Source organism: Pithys albifrons, chromosome 11 (assembly GCF_047495875.1).
Source record: "Pithys albifrons albifrons isolate INPA30051 chromosome 11, PitAlb_v1, whole genome shotgun sequence".
In the NCBI taxonomy this organism is placed as follows: domain Eukaryota; kingdom Metazoa; phylum Chordata; class Aves; order Passeriformes; family Thamnophilidae; genus Pithys; species Pithys albifrons.
In genome coordinates this window covers 25,111,559-25,133,689 of record NC_092468.1, presented here as the reverse complement: position 1 = coordinate 25,133,689, position 22,131 = coordinate 25,111,559, and the positions used below count along the sequence as shown (strand labels likewise).

Below are 22,131 nucleotides of genomic sequence, written 5' to 3'. Positions count from 1 at the left end.
GTGTCCCAGGCCAGGTTGGACAGGGCTTGGAGCAGCCTGGGCTGGTGGGAGGTGTCCCTGCCCATGGCAGGGGGTGGAACAAGATGAGATTTACGGTCCCTTCCAACCCAAACCAGTCTGTGACTCCACGATTCCATAATCCCATGATTCCCATAATCCCATGAGAGAGTTATCCTCGTCCCGCACACCGACTTTACTTTCCTGCATGTCCCGAAGGACGGACGGACCCGCAGCCCCCCGGCCGCGCTCGGGGCGCCCTCCCCGCCCGCCGTGCGGGATTCCCGGCCCGCGGCTCTCGGGATGAGTGCGGGAGGCAGGGCGGGCGCGGGGGAACTCCCGCCCCGGCGCCGCTATAAGAGTCGGCTCGGCCGCTCCGGCAGCAGCGACACATGGAGGGCAGCGGCAGCACCGGCATGGTCAGGAGCAGCAGCAGCACCAGCACCGGGATGAGCACCGGGATCGGCACCGGGATGAGCACCGGGATCGGCACCGGGATGAGCACCGAGAGCGGCTCCGGGATCAGCACCGAGAGCGGCTCCGGGATCAGCACCGGGATGCTCCGGAGCGGGCGGGCAGCGCCGTCTGGCGGCGATCCGAGGGCACTGCTGCTCTCGCTCTGCCTGGTCCTGGCGCTGACCCTGCTCCTGCCCACCCCTGCCCTGGCACTGCCCACCCCCGGTCGGGCACTGCCAATCCCCCAGCACAGCCTCGCCGAAGGGCTGAACCGCTCCCGGGACCTGCTGGAGGCCGCCAGAACCTCCCTGCAGCGGCTGAAGGTGTGACAGGGACCGGGAGGGGAGAGGGATGGGGAGGATGGGGCAGTGGAGGTACCCAGGGGATATGGGGATGATGGGGCAGTGGAGGTGCCCAGGGGATTGTAATGGGGCAGTGGGGGTACCCAGGGGATGGTGATGGGCCAGTGGAGGTGTCCAGAGGATGGGGATGGGGCAGTGGAGGTGTCCAGAGGATGGGGATGGGGCAGTGGTACCCAGGGGATATGGGACTGATGGGGCAGTGGTACCCAGGGGATATGGGACTGATGGGGCAGTGATGGTACCCAGGGGATGGTGATGGGCCAGTGGAGGTACCCAGGGGGATAGTGATGGGTTGGTGAGAGGATCCAGGAGGGCAGCAGTGGGATGGTGATGCCATCCAGACAGCTGGTGATGGGTTGGGGAAGGCACCCAGGAGGAAGCCAATGCTGGGACAGTGGTTGTATCCAGGAGGGCAGCGATGGCCTGTGGTGGTACTGAGTCCTCACACAGACCCATCCCTAGGACTCAGCTGGGCTGGAATCCATCCCATATTTTTTTGTCTATTTACAAATATAGATACACTGTGCTATGTAGCTGAGTCTATTTTTATTAGATTAGTATAGTATAGTAAAGTATAGTATAGTACAGTATAGTATAGTATAATAAAGTATAGTATAGTATAGTACAGTATAGTATAGTATAATAAAGTATAGTATAGTATAGTACAGTATAGTATAGTATAATAAAGTATAGTACAGTATAGTATAGTAAGTTTTTTAATTACCTTTTTAACACAGGAGCTCGACATCCTGGGATTTGAATGTACCCTTGAAGAGGTTGATCTCGAAGACATCACCGAGGACCAGATCAACACAATAAAAGCTTGCACATCTGAGGATCCAGGGGTAAAATATATGCATATAAAATTAATCAAATAAGTCTCCCATTTTCAGGGAGCAGCCACAGAACTCACACTCATTTCTTCCCCAATTTGCAGGCTGGGAACTGTCCGGCACTGGGAAGATCAAGTTTTGATAAGGTAAATTGCAGATTTGCCCCAAGAATCCCTTCCTTTGCTCCCTGTGGCTTCCCCCCACATTCCCACATTTCCTGGTGTTCCGCCTTTCCCAGAGGAAATGCCTGCAGGGCATCTACGGGGACCTGAGTGCCTACAGGGCAGAGCTGGGGAACTTCAGCGACCACCAAGTGCTGGCACCTCTCGAGGAGATGATGAGAGTGAGTGTTCTCTGCCTCCTCCCTTCCCTGGGAGCTCCGAAAGGGAGAATAAAAGGGCCCAGATCTGCTTCCCTTCCAAATCCTGGGATAAAACACACCTGGGGCTGAGCATGGGGGGGGAAATGTCAGTGAGTCGAGGGAATAGATGTTGAAAGAGTCTTTGTTTAATAAAAGCTAATTAAAAAAAGATCATTAATTGCCTTTGCACTGGCACAGCACTCTCAGTGCAGCCTGGGGAGATAAGCTCAGCCTAAAGGGTCTCTGGGCAAACCTGGCCATAGGCTTGGTCTGAAAACCAACTTTTATTCCCTTCCTCTTGTGCATGAAGGGACAATTCTGCCCTGAGGAAAGGACAGCTGAGCATCCTCAGCCAATTAATTACAGCATTATTTCAAATCTCACCCCAAGGCTGTTCATGAGATCATTAAATATTTCAAATTTTATCCTCAGTCTATTAATTACATCATTATTTCAAATTTTATCCTGTCTGTTGATGACGCCATTAAATATTTCAAAATTTGTCCTATTAATTATAACATTAAGTAATTCAAATTTTATCCAAAGTCTCCTAATTATATTTTCAAATATTTCAACTTGTATCCAAGGGCTGTTAATGATGGCATTAAATATTTCAGATTTTATCCTCAGTCTGTGAATTAGATAATTATTTCAAATTTTATCCTGTCTGTTAATGACATCATTAAATATTTCAAATTTTATCCTCAGTCTATTAATTATACCATTATTTCAAATTTCATCCTATTAATGATATCATGAAATATTTCAAATTTTATCCTACGTCTATCAACGATATCACCAAAGATCTCAAAATTTATCCAATAATTTCAACCTTAAATATTTCAAATTTTTTCATATTTGTACCATTAAATATTTCAAATTTTACCCTATAAATTATAACATCAAATAGTTCAAATTTTACCCTATAAATTATAACATCAAATAATTCAAATTTTACCCTGTTAATTATAACATCAAATAAATTTTTACCCTGTTAATCATAACATCAAATAGTTCAAAATTCACCTTATTAATTATAATACCAAATAGTTCAAATTTTACCCTATAAATTATAACATCAAATAATTCAAATTTTACCCTATAAATTAGAACATCAAATAATTCAAATTTTACCCTATTAATTATAACATCAAATAATTCAAATTTTACCCTATTAATTATAACATCAAATAATTAAAATTTTACCCTATAAATTATAACATCAAATAATTCAAATTTTACCCTATTAATTATAACATCAAATAATTCAAATTTTACCCTATTAATTATAACACCAAATAGTTCAAAATTTACCCTATAAATTATAACATCAAATAATTCAAATTTTACCCTATAAATTAGAACATCAAATAATTAAAATTTTACCCTATAAATTATAACATCAAATAATTCGAATTTTACCCTATTAATTATAGCATCAAATAATTCAAATTTTACCCTATAAATGATAACATCAAATAATTCGAATTTTACCCTATTAATTATAACATCAAATAGTTAAATTTTTACCCTGTTAATCATAACATCAAACAGTTCAAAATTCACCTTATTAATTACAACAGTGACTATTCCAGCCTACTAGTAATGCAATAATTCCAATCCCACGCTCAGTCTCTCAATGGCACAACTAAACATTTCAGATTTCTCCTTTTTCCAAACATTATTATCCCTAAACTGAGTCCTTTCCCAAACTGAGCTGAACTCTTGGGCTGTGGGTTTTTTCTAAGAGTTTTTTCTAATGGGGTTCATTCATTTTGAGTCCAGCAAACCAAAGACAGATTTGCAGGTGCTGCTCAGATAAGGATGGAATTTGCCTCCATTTGTTGTGTTTTCCCCTTTCTTTCTCAAAGAGGATTTTCCAGAATGGATCTGGTGAGTTCAGCAGAGCCAGGAAGGGCTTTGCCCTCACTTTGGCTACAGCAAAATCAAAACACGCTTTCATAGCAAGACCAAAGACAGCTCTTCATTTTCTCTGGGTGTTGATACCAGCAAAAACATTTTAAAATTTAAAATTGAAACAGCCCCAGAGGGTTTTGGCTGGAGCCCCTTTGGGGTGATGGTGGCACCTGAGACCCGGAGATCAGCTCAGCTGGTTAAAACTTGGTGGTATTAATGCCAAGGTCATGGGTTCAATCCCCTGTATTGACCCAAGAGTTGGACTCGATGATCCTTGGGGGTCCCTTCCAACTCAGAACAGTCTGTGAGTCTGTGACCTCTTTCCCTGTGCCAGGTCCTGGAGAGCAGCAGGAACACCACGGAACCACAGGGAGCAGGAAGAGGAGAAGGAGGAGGAACAGGAGCAGGAACAGCAGCAGCAGGAGCAGGAACAGGAACAGGAGCAGGAGAAGGAGCAGCAGCAGCAGGAGAAGGAGCAGCAGCAGCAGGAGAAGGAGCAGGAAAAGGAGCAGGAACAGGAGCAGGAGCAGCAGCAGCAGCAGAAGGAGCAGCAGCAGCAGGAGAAGGAGCAGGATCAGGAGCAGCAGCAGCAGCAGGAGAAGGAGAAGGAGCAGCAGCAGCAGAAGGAGCAGGATCAGGAGCAGCAGGAGCAGCAGCAGCAGGAGAAGGAGCAGGATCAGGAGCAGCAGGAGCAGCAGCAGCAGCAGAAGGAGCAGGACCAGCAGGATCAGGACCACTCTCCTTCCAGCAGCGGCTGCGACTCTGCTCTGTCCTCCAAGCCCTTCGGATCCGCTCCATCACCATCAGCAGGATGATGAACTTCCTGAGCTCCCTGGAAAGCCCCCTGTGAGCACCCACAGGAGTCAACCCACCCTGAGGATTCCTTGGAGCAAACCCAGCAGGACCCACACCCTGCTGAGGGGCCGGGGGCTTGCCAAGGAATATTTCATGTTCCACAGGGTTTCCATAAATCATGTTTTGCTGAGCTGTGCCAGTGCCTGGGCAGCTGTTAAAGCTCTACATTGCCAGGAAATAAGCTACATTGTGGCACCAAAACTTCCTCCACTCTAATTTATTTATTTATTTATTAAGCTTATTTTTTTGCCTTTTTTTTTATTATTTATAATAACCCATTTCCTCGTGGGTCCCTTCCAACTCAGGATATTCTATTCTGTGATTTATTTATGATATATGATATATTATATTCCTTATTTATTCTATTTATTGCCTAATAAAATTCCAGTTGGCTTAGGAATTGTAGTGCCTTTTTTGTTCTTCCCTGAGATACAACATAGACACTTTTTAAATACCTGGAATATTGCTGGGATGTAAAAGTAACTGGGATACTTAAAATCCTGTTTCCACCTTGGATTGGGTTGGACAGGGCTTGGAGCAGCCTGGACTGGTGGGAGGTGTCCCTGCCCATGGCAGGGGTGGCACTGGGTGGGCTTTGAGGTCCTTCCAACCCAAACCATTCCACAATTCCAGTGTGGAACTAAAGCTGTGTCCTCTGCTCCCCCAATACACAGCAGGTCAGTAACTCACACTGGGGAGCAGCTGGAATGTTGTCATTCCTTCTGCACAACAGGAAACCACAGGAATACACCTTTTTTTAAGAAAAAAAAGTTTCTTGATTTTAATTTCAAGAACCAGAAGGCTGAAGAGCTGATTGTCCCTCCTGACCATCCAGTCACCCTCATTATCACAACCAACCACCTCATTTCCAGCTTGGATCTCCTCATTTCTCCTTTGGAATCGAAAAGAGATTTGGATTTTATTTGGTGCCCGTGGCAATTTCCTCCTGCTCATCCCACCTGGAAGAGCCTCCACGGAGGTTGGGAAGCTTCCCACTGCTTTTCTTCCTCCCAAAATCCCCCCTGGCAGAAGATCCCACGAGGTCCTGAGCCCCCTTCCCTCATCCAGCCCTTGGATGCAGGAACAGCAGAGCATCAAGGCTTGGAGGGATGGCAGTGCCCTCCCAACGTTCATCCAGCAGGTAAAATAAAACAAAAAATTCTGTGTAAAGTGTCAATATTTCCTGTTTAATCCTTATTTTTAAAAATCAGGTTTTTTGTTTCATAAACATATGCAGAGGAAGGTGATCACAACCACCCCTTGTCCTTAAAAATCAGACAATTCCAGATCAGGTCACAAATCACATTATTCCCAAATCTTTTCCAATTCTGTGGGGCCTGCCCAGAGATTTTGGCTCTTCCCATTTTAGTTGAAGCACCAAATTCAAGTTAAAAAAAATCAAGTTAAAAAAAAAGGTAGAAAAAGTTTATCATACAAAAAAAAAAAGTATAAAAAAATTGTCTCCTAAAAATACAAAAAGAGAGGAGAAGAAATTCCCAGGGAGAATTCCCAGCTGCCTGGAGTTCATAGTGGTGCTCCTGAACCCAGTCCTTGGGATTTTGGAGAACAGAACCACAGCTTAACAAGGACTGAATGCACAGAAATATATACAGGAATTACATATTTACAGTGATTATGGCAAGGAATTTGTCTGCAAGTGTAGGATAATTCTTCCCTGATCTTGGACATCCATGGAAATCCAATGAACTTTGTGTTTCAGGCAGTTCAATGTGTTTGTAAGGGATGAAAGTTCCTTTGTGACTTTTCTCCCTGGTTTTTTTCCTGATGCAAATGAAAATCTTTCCCAGGTAATGATCATGGAATGGACAATTAAACCTGGACCCTTCCAGTGTTCCCAACTTTCTTTCAGGAGTGGCTCAAGTGAGGCAGAGCTGGTGGCAGAGCTGGCACAGACATCAGGATCCGGCTCTCCTGCAAGTCTTGGAAGTGGTTCCTGTCCAGCATTTCAGCCCCATTTCTCCAGGAGATGCTGCCCAAACATTCCAGGAGCGATGAGGTTTTGCATCCTCCATCCTGAATCCCAGCAGGATCCCAGAGAAGCAGAAGGGCTGCCTGGGAAGGTTCCAGCACCTCCTTCCAGCTCAGCACTGAGCTGAGAAAGCTGAGGGAGGGAAAACACACACACAAGTGGGTTCCCTGAGCTGAGGAGTCACTGCAACCTTCAAGTCAAAGCAGAACTGCATAAAAAACACTCAAGTTGAATAATAAATGTATTAAAAGCCCCAAAGCAGACAAGGCTGTGGCACAGACACCTTTGGGAGGGACAGAGGGAGCAGCTCCCCACCCTTCACAGCCAGGCTGTTTGTAGGGAGAATTAGTCATGGAATTAGGCCGGGAAAGACCTCGAAGATGATCAAGTCCAACCCAGCCAAGGCCACCACTAACCCACGTCCCCCAGGGCCACATCCCCATGGCTTTTAAACCCCTCCAGGGATGGGGATTCCAGGGCTGGACAACCCTTCCCATGAAAGAATTTTGCCTCATATCCAACCCAAACCTCCCTTGGCACAACCTGAGGTCGTTTCCTCTCACCCCCCTTAAGGAATTAAGAACAAGGTTTTGCTGTTGCAGAAAAACACACATTTAATTTCTCAGGACAATTCCCCTTGGCTGGTTCAGACTCATGGAATGGTCCGGACTGGAAGGGACCTTAAAGGTCAGCAAATTCCAACCCCCTGCCAGGGACAGGGGCAGTTCTCAGAACCACTAAGTCATCAGTCAGGGAAAGGTGTTAATTAACTGTTCCTAAAATGCATCAGAATAAAATCCCAAACAACTTTTCTTAGGACTTCCAGGATTGGTTTGGGATATAACACTGATCTGATCAGCCATGCCAGCCAGGTCATGCTGAGAGTGCTCCCAACACAGTCAGTGCAAAACCATTCCTCATTTTATATCACTTTTTAAATTTAACTATTTATTATTTATTCATTTTTATTTTTAAGGGAATGATCAAAACGCCACGAAAAAGAAAATCCCTCTGATAACAGAGAGGAGACAATTCTGACCTACACAGTCAACAACACACAGAATTTGGGAAATTCTGCCATGGGAATTCTTAGAATACAGCTGGGACTCAATAAGCACAGAGGGAGGGATCTCCCCTGCAGTTTCTGGATGTCACTGTTTTGTGGGATATAATTATTTGCAACAGGAGTGCAAAGATCCCTTAATGCTTTTAATTACTTTGCAATTTCAAATGTCAGCCATGATCTGGTAAAGGGACTGGAGTTGGACCAAGGGTTGGACTTGATGATCTCAGAGGTCTTTTCCAACCCAATCCATTCTATGATTCTGTGATTAATAAACTTGTCATAGGGGTGAAGTGGAAACTGGAAATAAAAAACAAACAAAAAACCCAAAGAAAACAAAAAATAGAAAGAAACCAACCAAAACATAAGAACCCAAGAATGACCTTTTTCAACTGGGCTGAAAAAAATACAAAGAAAAGAACCCAAACTTAAGAACTCAAGAGAGACCTTTTTCAACTGGGCTGAAAAAAATACAAACAAAGAAAACAACCCAAATTTAAGAACTCAAGAGAGACCTTTTTCAACTGGGCTGAAAAAAATACAAACAAAGAAACCAACCCAAATTTAAGAACTCAAGAGAGACCTTTTTCAACTGGGCTGAAAAAAATACAAACAAAGAAACCAACCCAAAGATAAGAATCCAAGAGAGACCTTTTTCAACTGGGCTGAAAAAAATACAAACAAAGAAACCAACCCAAAGATAAGAATCCAAGAGAGACCTTTTTCAACTGGGCTGAAAAATGAAAATACAACCAAAGAAACCAACCCAAACATAAGAAACCAAGAGAAACCTTTTTCAAGTGGGCTGAAAAACAAAAATACAACCAAAGAAACCAACCCAAACACAGGAACCCAGGACAGAACTTCCCCAGCTGGGCTGCCAGAGGAGCCTGCCCATACCTTGCAGCATCTGCTCCAGCTCGTAGGACACCTTGTCCCCGAGGCTCCTCTGCAGCGCCGCCGCTGTGCCGCTGCTCTGCTGCCTGTCCCTCCACCTGCTGAGCACCAGGAACTTCTGCATGTTCACCTCCTCCTCCATGGCCTTGATGTCCTCGATGTCCTTCATCTCCATCTCCAGGCACTCGATGGCGATTTCGCGCCACTGCCGCCCCAGCTGCTTGGCCACGGCCAGGAGCTGCTGGTCTGTCAGGACTGGGGGGCCCAGCCCATCTGAGCACACAGACATCAAACCACCATCTCCCTGAACATCCAACTGACCCACCTCCAGCACAGCCTGAGGCCATTCCTGCCTTCTCCTCCTGTTCCTGGAGCAGAGCCCACCCCGGCTCCCCCCTCCTGGCAGGGATTGCAGAGCCGGAAGGTCCTCCCTGAGTCTCCTTTTCTCCAGTTGAGCCCCCCCAGCTCCCTCAGCTGCTGCTCCAGCCTCTTCCCAGCTCTGTCCCCTTCCCTGGACACTCTCCAGCTCCTCAATCTCCTCATCATGAGCGGCCCCAAACTGTCCCCAGGACTCCAGGTGGGGCCTCACCAGTGCCCAGCACTGGGGAAAATCACATTTCTGGTCCTGTGGCCACCACACTAGTTTTGGTCCAAGCTGGGTGTCCTTGGCCTTCTTTGCCACCTGGGCACACGTTGGCTCAAGTTCAGCCACTGTTTACCACCACCCCCAGGTCCTCTTCCCATGGGCAGCTTTCCAGCTGCACTTCCCCAAGCCTGGAGCATTCCATGGGGTGATGGGTGGAAATCTTTAAGTGAGTGAGCTCAGTTTCACAGAATCACACACTGTGCTGACTTGGAAGGGACCCACAAGGATTGTGGAGTCCAACCTGCTCAGGACCATCCCCAAGAGTCACCCCCTGTGCTCCAGAGCATCATCCAAAAACTACTGGAGCTCTGGCAGCCTTGGAGCTGTGCCCACTGCCCTGGGGAGCCTGGTCAGTGCCCACCACCCTCTGGGGGAAGAGCCTTTCCCTGAGATCCAACCCAACCCTGCCCTGGCACAGCTCCAGCCATTCCCTGTGCCCTGACCCTGCCCTGGCACAACTCCAGCCATTCCCTGTGCCCTGTCCCTGCCCTGGCACAGCTCCAGCCATTCCCTGGGTGCTGTCCCTGCCCTGGCACAGCTCCAGCCATTCCCTGGGTGCTGTCCCTGCCCTGGCACAGCTCCAGCCATTCCCTGTGCCCTGTCCCTGCCCTGACACAGCTCCAGCCATTCCCGGGGTGCTGTCCCTGCCCTGGCACAGCTCCAGCCATTCCCTGGGTGCTGTCCCTGCCCTGGCACAGCTCCAGCCATTCCCTGGGTGCTGTCCCTGGTCCCACAGAGCTGAGCTCAGTGCCTGCCCCTCCTCTGCCCCTCCCCAGGAAGGTGTGACTGCAGTGAAGTCTCCCCTCAGTCTCACAGGACACAAACCCCCCAACCCCTTTATTTTAAAGGGCACACAAAGGCTCCACCTGCAGTGCCACCAATCTTCTGCTTTTTGCTGTGGAGTTCCTCCTCTTCCAAAATGCTGAGGGCTGGTTTCCGCTTTTTGACACCTGAGGAGGAGGCAGGAGGGGATGTCACCTGTGTCACATCTCCTGAGCTACAGGAGCAAGGAAGGGGTACAGAGAACAAGCCACCCCAAAGGGACTTCCTACCTGTGCTTCTCTTCTGCTCGTTTTTGTTCTGGTCATAATGGATCCAGTCCCCTGGGAAGGAGTTGGCAAAGGAAACAAGAGGTGAGGGAGGAATTCCTGCTGCTCTGCACAACCTCCAGTCATTCTCAGGCACAAAACCAAAGCTGATGGGTGGATTCCAACCCCTGGGGTTCTGTACTATGAGATTTTCCCCCTTTTATCCAACAGGCTGGAGCACGTCAAAACATGCAGCAGAACTGTAGGTTATAATGCAATAACCTGCAGTGTTACATTATAGACAGAATTCTGTGTATAATACATGGAATAATGGATTATAATGTGCAGGGATATGCAGGGGAGTGGGAACTGCATGGGCTTCCAGGTTCCCTCCAAACAAAACCACTCCATGGTCAGAGGCTGGAGCAGCTCTGCTGGGAGGGAAGGCTGGGATGGCAGAGCTGGGATTGTTCAGCCTGGAGAAGAGAAACTTTGGGATGATCCAACTGTGGCCTTGCAGGACCTGAAGGGGCTACAAGAAAGATGGAGAGAGACCATTTCCAAGGGATGGAGTGACAGCACAAGGGGAATGGCTTCAGACTGCCAGAGGGCAGGGAGAGGTGGGATATTGGGAAGGAATTATTCCCTGGGAGGCCCTGGCTGTGGCTGCCCCATCCCTGGAAGTGCCCAAGGCCAGGTTGGACAGGGCTTGGAGCAACCTGGGCTGGTGGGAGGTGTCCCTGCCCAGGACAGGGGAGGCACTGGGTGGGCTTTAAGGTCCCTTCCAAACCATTCCATGACTCCCTGAAACCCAGACTCACGTTCTCGGAGTTTTGCTTTCCAGACAGTTTCATCAGAGTCCAACTCAACCAGGGTCAAGGTGAACTCATCAGGTTTCTCCAAATACACTTCAATGTAACTCTTCAGTTTCAAGAGTGATCCATCAACAAATTCAATTTCCTACACAACACAAATATTTACAAATCAATATTTATCCAAAACAAACACTAAAGAGGAGGCAATTGGCTACTGGGACAGAGCTCAATTCCAACCCCCCCCTGATTGCATCCCAGACTTTTAGGGCTCTAAGATGCAAGTGCTTCCTGTGAATATGAAAAATGGCCTTCGTGCCAGTGCAGGAATGCCCAGGAAAAGCCTTTTTGTTCCATATTTCTCTGAGGCTGCAATGCACAAAGTGAGGGCTGTTTAAGGGACTTACCTCAGGAGTTATTTCAGCTTCTGGCTCACAGACTAATCTGTATCTCTTCCCATTCTGGAGTAATTTTAGGCACACAGGGGGCTTGTCAATCTTAACAAATTTCTTGTTGGAATGTTTTACAGCTTTTGTGATATCCTAAAGTTTAAAAACACGATTTCAAGGTTACTCCTTTCAGTAAAGGAATCAGCATTTCAACCCTGTGCTCACAGCGGTGAAATGAGATAGAAGAGTTTGCAAACTAATTAAAAGGAAGGTTTTTGTCACTGTACTCACTGGATCAGGATAAATTAGAGTCATGTTCCTGGCATAGCTCCTGCCCATCCAGATGGGACTCATCAGAACAAACCCAATTTCCTAATTACCCATGGCAGGGTAATGCAAGGAATTTTGCAAAGCTGCAATTTCATCCTGGTTTGGTCCCATGTCCTCTCTTTCCCTTCTGCTCTGTTCTCCTCTGAGGTTATTTCTGATGTGGCCTTTGGCAGCAGCAAAGTTGGTGGCACATGGATGAATTCACTGCGAGCTGCTTACCCAAATTCCCAGGGAATTTTCAGTGGGAATGTATAAACTTGGACAGGTCTTGGGTGGACTCTAGCAAAGGGAATAGTTTGTCTTAATGGTTGAATTGTCTCCATGGCAGATCCCACCTTTGTGGCTGACCTGCCAGATCATCTATAGGTACTTCTAAGTGATTTATATAAAATAGATGTGAAAAAGGTTATGAGGATGTTCCTGGAAACCCTCTGGGTTACAGATATTTGTGTCAGCACCAGACACTGGAGAGGTTAATTAGTGGGTTTGTGGAAAGGGCTGAAGCAGGAAAGTTGGCCAGTGTAACTACTTAGACATCATGCCCATTGGGCAGTGTAATAACCTACAAACCATGCCCAGCCTGGCAGATCTCAGCATGGAAGTGTTATAGAGAGATGGGGAACTTTGTGTGCAAACACCGGGGTGAGGGAAGGACACCCCTTGGAATCCCCATCCCTGGAAGTGTTATAAGAGATGGATAACTTTGTATGCAAACACTGGGGTGAGGGAAGGACATCCCTTGGAATCCCCATCCCAGGAAGTGTCCCAGGCCAGGCTGGAGAGGGCAACCAGCTCTAGTGGAAGGTGTCCCTGCTCAGCCTGGCAGATCTCAGCATGGAAGTCTCATTACAGAGAGATGGATAACTTTGTATACAAACAGTGGCATGAGGGAAGAGCATCCCTTGGAATCCCCATCCCTGGAACTGTTATAGAGAGATGGATAACTTTGTATGCAAACACTGGGGTGAGGGAAGGACATCCCTTGGAATCCCCATCCCAGGAAGTGTCCCAGGCCAGGCTGGAGAGGGCAACCAGCTCTAGTGGAAGGTGTCCCTGCTCAGCCTGGCAGATCTCAGCATGGAAGTCTCATTACAGAGAGATGGATAACTGTGTGCAAACACTGGGGTGAGGGAAGAGCATCCCTTGGAATCCCCATCCCTGAAAGTGTTTAGAGAGATGGATAACTTTGTATACAAACAGTGGCGTGAGGGAAGAGCATCCCTTGGAATCTCCATACCTGGAAGTGTTACAGAGAGATGGATAACTTTGTGTGCAAACACTGGGGTGAGGGAAGAGCATCCCTTGGAAGCCCCAACCCGGGAAGTGTTATAGAGATGGATAACTTTGTATACAAACACTGGGGTGAGACAAGGACATGCTTGGAATCCCCATCCCGGGAAGTGTCCCAGGCCAGGCTGGACAGATCAACCCGCTGTAGTGGGGCCCAAACCCAAACCCCTGCCTCATTCCCCCCCATCCCGTGGATTCTCCCCCTCGTGCCGCCCCTCCCAGCCGCACCTTTATGAAGGAGTCGTTGTTGGTGGCCACGTAGACGCGGAAGGACAGCGAGGGGTGCTCGTCCACGGCCTTGTAGAGGATGACGGCGCCGTGGTAGCGCACGGGCTCGAGGCTCTGCAGCAGCGGCCCCACGGGGGACAGCGAGCTCACCACCCAGCGCACGTGCGACGCCGAGAACGCCGCCGACGGCTCCATGGCCGCGCCGCCGCCCGTCACGTGCAGCACCTTGAAGGCCATGCCGGCGCCGTGCTCTGGGGACACAGGGACGCCTCAGCACCTCCTGCTGCAGCCACGGAGCCCTCCCGGGTGCCAGTCCCAGCGGGCACTCACCGGCGAGGCACAGGGAGTGCGGGAACTGCAGCGAGGTGAGCGCGGGCGCCGAGTCGCAGCGCACGTCGAAGAGGGGCCCGCCCACGATCCACGGCTTGGCCACCAGCTTGGCATACTTGCTCCAGGACAGCAGGGAGTAGGTGATCTTCACTGAGCTGGTCACCTCGAAGATCAGCCCAGTCACGCTGCACTGGTAGGTGCCCTCCCCCTCCAGATGCACCCTGGAGCAGACAGAGATGTGTTAGATCTGGTTCTGCCCCCCAGAAATGCCATGGGAATGTGCCCAGTGAGGGATAACGGAGGAACTGCCCCTCAGAAATGCCATGAGAATGTGCCCAGTGAGGGATAACAGAGGACCTGCCCCCCAGAAATGCCATGGGAATGTGCCCAGTGAGGGGTAACGGAGGAGCTGCCCCCCAGAAATGCCATGGGAATGTGCCCAGTGAGGGATAACGGAGGAACTGCCCCCCAGAAATGCCATGGGAATGTGCCCAGTGAGGGATAACGGAGGAACTGCCCCCCAGGCAGGCACTGGGGCCTTTATCTGGACAGCACAGGAGCCACAGCAGTGGTTTTAGCTCTGGTCTCTGTGTCTTAGCTGCCCCTGGACTGCTCATGCCAGCACATGCAGAACAGCTGGAATGAGCATCTGGCACAACATTCCCTGCACGAGGCTCTCACACAGATGGCTCAGCCTTGGTGGCAGAGCCAACACTGCACATGGACAACATCAACACCCAACATGGAGAACCCAAAGTGTCCAGGGACACCAACACCTACAGGGATGACAATTCCAAGGCAGAGAGAAGGAGAAGGAGGTTGGGAACCATGGGAAAATCAAGGTCAGGGGTAATGGGGAGCAAAAGGCAGGGCAAGATCCCTCCTGTGTGTCCAGACTAAACTGGCAGATAAAAATGTGCCTGATGTTAATCACTGCAGCAAGAGGAGGCAGGAAACCCTCCTAAGAGGGTTTCTTGGAGCAGGATTTGGAGGCAGCACAGGCTCTAAACTGTTTATTTTTAAGGATCTGGGTGTATCTTCCAGTATAGATTCAAATGCATCTGTGCAGCAAAACAGCCATTTTCCCACTTAAACCAAAGACTGAAGCACCTGGGTGAGAACAATGCAAATTGATACCCATCATCTTAAAAAAAATCCATACATAAACTGTCCTCCAGCAAGTCTCCTAGGGGTCACTTGCTCCTTCTGGTCCTATAAATAGATGGAAAAAAAAATACACCTTTAAAAAGTTGATGAGAAAGCGGAATTACAATTTGCAAATTATCTCATGCAAAATCTGTGGGTTGTTTTTTTTCTCCTAAACCTACATTTTCATTTCTGCAATGCTCACAGGATGGCAGGCAGCTCCCTCCTAGTGGGAAAAGAGGAAGATGAGCTCGTTAAAAGCAAAGTAATTAAACACTCAGGCAAAAAAAACCCCCTCAGGATATCTGATCCTACCAGATTCATTGCAGTGTGGTGGTGATTCCTTCTCCTCCTGTTCTTCATCTGGAAAGAAGAAGTTGGCAGCAAATACCTCAGTCTCCAGCAGGTTTTTGCTCCCAACATTCACCCAGGACAACACCTCAGTTTCATTTGCTTAAATTCATCAAATCTTAAGGAGAACATTCCTCATTCACACAGGACAATCCCTCAATTGAATTTCCTTAAATTCATAAAACCTTAAGGAGAACATTCCTGGGACTGCCCTTGCAGGCTTTGCACAGCGTGGGGATGAAGCTGAACATCAGGATGTAACTTCTGCCCAAACTACTGGAAACTTTCATAAGGGTTAAAAGAAGATTCATTGCCAGGATGAGCCTGGTTGTGCCAAGGACAAAGTTCAACCACCTGGCACAGAAGCCCCAACAGCCCTCCCAGGGAGCAGCTTGCAGTGTGGCTGTCCCTAAAACGCTTTGGGAGTGCCTGGATCCTCTTGGCTAATTGCCAGCAGTTCTGAATAGACTGGAGTTGCCACTCCACGGGCTGGAGCTTGGGGGTGGATCTGGGGGCAGGTCCCACCCACAGGGATGCCCAGAGGGAGGCTGTGCCAGAGCCATCCTGGCACAAACACCCTGCTGGGCAGAGGTGGGACAGGCAGAGAAGGTTCTGGCAAACATCAACCAGCACTGCAGGGCACTGGCTGCTTCCCAAGCCGTTGCCATCCCAACCTCTGCAGCTGCAACAGGAACACTCTCTGCATGTGGAAGCTCCTGCTTCCCACTCCCCCCTTCCTGGGGATGCTCTCCAGCAATCCCAAGGAATACCAAATCCCTCCAAACCCCTCCTGCCATCCCACATCACCCCCTCGGCCATCGTTTATCCAGGTTGGTTTCCTCCCGCTGTGCAAGGCAAATGTAAAGGACACAATAAAGCCACACTCCCTCAACCCTCCTCCATCCCACTCCTCCCCATCCAAAACATTGGAAAAACATTGTCATTATTTAACTCCAGACCACCAGCCCTGCACAAAAGCAGAATAAACTGCTGGAGGCATAACCTGTGGAAGCACAAACCCAGCAGCTTTTCATCAACAGCTTCCTTTAATTCTTTTCCTGTCCATCCTGTTTTGCCAGCTTTTGTTGCCAAGTTTTAAGGAAATTTATGGCCTCCTGGGGTTAGGACAACTACTGTGCTGTGAAAACATCTGTGGGAGTCGTGTCTGTGAGGTGAAAGCAGCACAAGCTGCTGCTCTTCCATCACTGATAGGAAATCATTGGCTCCCAAAAATATTATTGGAAAAGCAATCACTGGCTTAGCATTCTACAGTAACTGTGAGACTATTCCCAGGAGGAGCAGCTGATTTCAACTGGACATCAGTTTCAGGAGAGAGGTAACAGGTAAATCACAAAGTTACACTCACCTGACTCATCTTCTGAGCTGCTGCTGGAGCTGCTGTCGGAACTGCCCTCCCCTTAACACAGTAACACCCCATCAGGCACAGGTGGAATGAATCCAAGGATACATCCAGAGGTTTAGATACATCAGGTGAGCCAGCAGGTTACATAATACAACAGAGCAGGAAAAAATAATGAGGCAGAGTATCAAAGCCCAGCACCAGGGGAGACTTTGGTGACACCCAGGCACTTCTGAAGGGCACCTGTGGTATTCAACACGATCAATTTGAAGGTTTTATACAACCTGGGGTTATTTTGGAGCTTCACCCACGGCACAGCCCAGTTCACCCAGCTGAGTCTGGGTTACCCATGGCATATATTAGGTGGGAGAGGCATCGGTGAGAGCTGAGTCCCACCAGGGACGTGACTGGTGTGGATGCACCAAATGTGGCTTTAATAAATTACTCTTACAAATATAAATTGAGGAGAAACCAGCACTGGAAAGCAAGGGACATGCTTTGGGATGAGGCTGTGGGGAAATTTGGGAAGCAGGGCCAGCCACTGCACCCCAAGTGTGATGGAAGCCCCCCAAGTGCTCACCCGCTGGCGGCTCCTCGGCCGAGCCCTCTCCCTCCGTGCCACTGGATGTCACCTCTGCAAGAGAAGGGCAGTCAGGGGACAGAAGTTTGAGAAAAGATTTAACTCTTCTTGTGCCAATTTTGTTTCCAGCAGCTCCGAGAAAGGGAATAAATAGCAAAGGAATAGGGATTTTAAAAGTCAGGACAAACAAGCAAGACTCTTCTCCATTAAACTGAGGCTTTACATGGCAGTTTTTACAGCCAGTTACAAAATCCCCATTTCCATTCCACAGGGTGGGGGTTTGACAAAATCCCTGTACCTTTTTCATCCGAGGAGAGGGACTCTGCTCCGCTGGAAGACAAAAGGAGACACACATGAGTAGCTGTGCCAGTCCCTTCCCACGCTTCCCCAGGGGCCAGTGGCATTCACCCGCTGGCACCGCTCCCAGGCGCTGCCCAGGGCACTGCAGTGGGGGCAGCTCAGGAGAGAGGCTTAATGATTAAATATTAATTTTCTCCAACGTCACCCCAAACCTTTTGGGGCTGGCCTGGCTCTGCTGCACGTGATTCCCACCAGCACAAGCCCCCGGTCCCTTTTGCCAAGCCCCAGGACTCTGTGCCAGGCGCCGTTGGATTTGGCAGCGATCCAACCAATGCCCAGCAAGGCACAGAGCTCAGATAAACACGGTGGTTGGGATGTGGCACAGACTCCAACAGCCCCATCGCCCATCTGTGGCCTGTGGGGAATTCAGACCAACCCTTCAAGCCTCTGTTCACCCTGAGCAAGGGAAAAATCTGCTGAGTTTATCATTTATGGGTCAAGATCCGGGTTGGAAACCCTTCCCTGGAGCTCCACAAAGCTCCACATCTGCCATGCAGCTCCACCAGAGCTGTGCTGAGCAGGGGAACACCCCTGGGTGCAGCCCCCATAAAGCAGCAGGTGACATCCAGCTCTCCTGCACTTTGGAGGCACCAGCACTGTTCCAGCCCCCCACCCTGCCAATGGGAAGCTGGAACAGCAGCCCTGCACAGGCAGGCAGGGGAAAAGCATCTCTCCCTCTGCTTTTTGCAGGAAGGTGATTGCCACAGTGCCACCCTGGGCATGCCAAGGGATGCTGGCAATGGTGAAGCCAAGATGTGGGGGTTGCAGTTTGGCAGCTCAGCCCAGGAGGCTGCTTTTGGCCAGCCCAGTGGCACAGTGGCAGCCACCACCCATCTGCTTCGGGTCCCAGCCCCTGGGGTGCCCGTGGAATGATGGGCATCACCACAGGGGCACCTTGGCTGCTGCCATGCTGGGGCACCCTGACATAAGATTAAAAAATAAATGAATAGGGGGCAATGGCAGAGGCAGGAAAATCAATCCCTAATCAATCCCTGGATTCCTGAGGAACTCAGGAAAGCAATGCAAGCTGGGGGTGCTGGGAGAAGCACGGTGGAGGGAGTGCTCCATGCTGGAGATGGAAGTTTGTGGGTCAAGGGCAGAGGAACTGGGAAAGTTCCCCCCCCGGGGAAGTTACACAACAGGGTTTGTGTGTCCAAACTGTATCTTAAAAAAACAAATTAAAAAAAAAGTGTTTATATATATCTGCAATATTTGGACAAAGCCTGGATATTCCCCAGGCACGGCAGCCGAGCCAAGAGCTGTTTGTGCAACCCTCCAGCCCTTCCACCAAGTGCTGGCTTGCTAAATTGGCTTTGCTTAACTCACGTTTGGCTTACAACCCTTCGCAGCTGCATTTCCCGCCTCCCGAGCTGAAAAACGCGCTCGGGGAGGGCAGAAACAGCGAGAGAACAACAACAAAACACAACCAAGCACACACCGCTCACAGTTGTAACTGTTAATATTAACTGCAGCAGCAAAGAAGGCGCTGCCGCCCCTGCCCTGCCCTTCCCTTCGCTTCCCTTCCCTGCCGGAGGTCGCGGGGGCACAGGGGGGTCCCCGCGCCCGCTGGAGCGTGAGGAGGGGAAGAGAAACGAGCAGCGCTCGCGGCGCAGCCGCCTCGGGTTAGGGCAATAACGGGAGCGGAGCGGGGGCTCAGCGCGGCCGAGGGAGCGGAGCCCGGGAGGGGCAATGGGGTCTAGGGGGGGAACGGGGGCTCAACAGAGCCCGGGGGCAGAGGGGGCCCGGGACGGAGCGGGATCCCGGGGGCAGCGGGCTCGATGGAGCGGGACCCAGAGGCCAGGGGGGCTGGGGGCTCAGCGGGGCTCGGAGGCGGCAGGACTCCGGGGGCAGCTGGGCTCGGGGCGGAGGGGGCCGGGCGGAGGATGCCTGGGGGGCAGGGGGACCCCAGAGGCAGCGGGGCCCCGGGCGGAGCGGGGCCGGGCGGAGGATGCCGGGGGGGCAGCGGGCGCTCGGGGCGGGGCGGCAGCGCCGCTGGCTCGCCCGGCGCTTTTGTCTTCCCGAGCAGAATATGCGGAGCAAGAAGATGCGGAGCTGGGCAAGGGCGGGCTCGGGCAGTCCCCGCTGCAGGTGCACGGCCGGCGCCGGGCACCGAACCCGCCCCGGGGTGGTTTTTTGGGGAGGGGAAGGACGCTCCGGGCTCGGTGGCAGCGCAGGGCACGGCCCGGGCAGCTGGGGGGCCGCGGGGTGATGGCGGGGGGTGGAAGGGCGGAGCTGGGGGCTGGAGGAAACAGAAGGATGCCGAGGGATGCAGGTGGTCTGGGGGATGGGAAAGGGACTGGGAGGATGCTGGGGGGATGGGGAGGATGCGAGAAGGATGGGGAGGGGCTGCGACGGCGCGAGGGGGGCACATCGGGAAGGCTGGGGGTGCGGGGGGCACACATCGGGAGGGCTGGGGGTGCGGAGGGGCACCGGGAAGGGCTGGGAGGATATCGGAAGGGGCTGGGGGTGTAGGGGGGCACCGAAAAGGGCTGCGGGCGCAGGGGGCCATCGGGAGCGCGCAGGGAGGGCAGCGGCGGTTGCGGGGCCGGGGGATGCCGCGGGAGGATGCGGGGGACGGGCCGCGCGTGGCAGGGGATGTCGAGCCCCCCAGGGACCCCCGCCCCGCTTACCTGTCGGGCTCCTGCCCACGCACAGACATCGCGGCGCGAAAACCGCCAAGGGACCGCCAGGGCCGCGCCGCCTCCTCGGGAGGAGGGACAGACGGCACAGGACACGCCCCCGGAGCGCGTTATCGGCCCCGTCGGGGGCGGTGCTGGGGGCGCTGGGGCGCTCAGGTGCGGCGGAGATGCTGGAGAGATACCTGTGCTCATGTGTCATCATCACACTTAGACACACATAGTTATATATATATAATATAGAGATCACAATAATAATATCTAATAGAGTATATATTATAGTATATAATAATACATAATATATATCTTATATAGTATATAATATAATATATTATAATGTATAATATAATATAAAACTATAATATATCATATAAATTGTGTGATATATAACATATAATAATAAATAATATATATACAGGCAACTTCATAAATAGATATATACTGGTGATATTCTGCACATATTCTATATTAGAGTAGGAATATTATATATCCATACCAGATCACCACAGAATAATAGAATGGGTTGGGTTGGAAGGACCTCGAAGCCCACCCAGTGCCACCCCTGCCATGGGCAGGGACACCTCCCACCAGCCCAGGCTGCTCCAAGCCCTGTCCAGCCTGGCCTTGGACACTCCCAGGGCTGGGGCAGCCACAGCTTCTCTGGGCACCAGTGCCAGGGTCTGCCCACCCTCCCAGCCAGGAATTCCTTCCCAATATCCCACCTCCCCCTGCCCTCTGGCAGCTGGGACATGCAGGGTCTGTGCTGTATGTCATTATACACAATATAATTCCTCCTCTGGTGCCTGGGCACAGCCCCCACACTGAGCTGCCAGGCTGGGCACAAGGAGGTGTCAGGGTTGGGTCCACTCTGCCAGGGGACAGCAGGTTGTGCCTCAGCTCAGGCACAGGGGCTGGCACTGCCACCAGTTTCCCGGCTGATGCCACACAGGAGCCCAGGCACTGAACACTGGTGAGGACAGTGCTGCCTGTGCCACTCCCTTTGCTAACACTGATGGCACTGCCAACCTGATGTCACCCCATCCTGTCCCCTCAGGAAACACCATGGGCAGCTCCACACGCTGCCAGGAAGTTCAGGAAGGGCAAATGCCACATGCTGCCCTCACAGCTGGCACATGAGGATATGCCCCTGAGATGTGGCAGAGCTGCTTAGAAAAAAAAAATAAGAGAAATTAAAATAAGGGAAATGAAAAAAAACCCAGCCCAGACCTGCAGCAGCACGTTAAGTCAGTAAGAAAAAAAAAAAAGAAAGAAAAAAGCTTCTCAAGCAGAAGCATTTTGGAAGTAAAGTGCTGCTGGAACATCTCAGGTGCCCACAGAAGTGCAGTAGAACCTGGAGAGCCAGCAGTGGATGGCACCCACCTCACCTCTGCAGGGCAGTCCATGGAGAGCTGCCAAACCCAGAGGATGGGGAATTCCAGCCCTCCAGGAGAGCTCCAGACAAGGAAACCCCCCACCCCCTTGCAGACCCTCAGTCCCCACTCCTGCCCCGCTTCTGCCAGGCTGGAAACATCCAAAGTCACCTGTTTGTGCCCAGACAAGCCCTTTGGAAAGGGAGGGTATCAGATGTTTGTTTTAAGGCTACTCCTCTGATTCCAAAGGCTCATCCAGCCCCAGTCCATATCTCAGCATCCTCCTCCTCCCCCTGTGCCCACCCCAAACCAGCTCTGGGGTGCAGGTGCCCCTTTCTGTGTCTGCCCAGGGCACTCAGCAGAACCAAAGACAAGCTCCACAAACAAATGTAAGTACTTATGTAAACACAGTCTCAAAATACTTCTCCAAGTGCTCTTGGAGTGTTCAGCTCCTGCCTCCTGGGTGTAAATATGCTGATTGGGAGCGCTCCCTGCTTGCCCTCTGCCCCCAGCCATCCAAACATGGCTCCCTGCCAGCCCCATG

General features: G+C 50.7%; 2 protein-coding genes across 2 annotated transcripts; one reads left to right on the top strand and one right to left on the bottom strand.

Annotated features, from left to right (window-relative positions):
* Positions 1–389: 389 nt before the first annotated feature.
* On the top strand, positions 390–4,795 carry IL12A (interleukin 12A). The gene is made up of 6 exons (XM_071566012.1): positions 390–776; positions 1,553–1,660; positions 1,753–1,794; positions 1,887–1,995; positions 2,047–2,094; positions 4,652–4,795. Exons 1-6 carry the CDS (start codon positions 390–392, stop codon positions 4,774–4,776), a joined length of 819 nt encoding a protein of 272 aa, XP_071422113.1. The 3' UTR covers positions 4,777–4,795.
* CARD8 (caspase recruitment domain family member 8) lies at positions 4,704–20,292 on the bottom strand. The gene is made up of 15 exons (XM_071566706.1): positions 20,212–20,292; positions 17,520–17,551; positions 17,222–17,275; positions 16,648–16,698; positions 15,246–15,293; positions 15,113–15,156; positions 14,947–14,996; positions 13,785–14,005; positions 13,455–13,705; positions 11,625–11,759; positions 11,227–11,365; positions 10,430–10,480; positions 10,244–10,327; positions 8,735–9,004; positions 4,704–6,903 (listed from the first exon to the last, which is right to left on the bottom strand). The coding sequence occupies exons 1-15, from the start codon at positions 20,238–20,240 to the stop codon at positions 6,884–6,886; spliced, it is 1,479 nt and encodes a 492-aa protein (XP_071422807.1). The 5' UTR covers positions 20,241–20,292; the 3' UTR covers positions 4,704–6,883.
* Between the last annotated feature and the right edge of the window lie 1,839 nt (positions 20,293–22,131).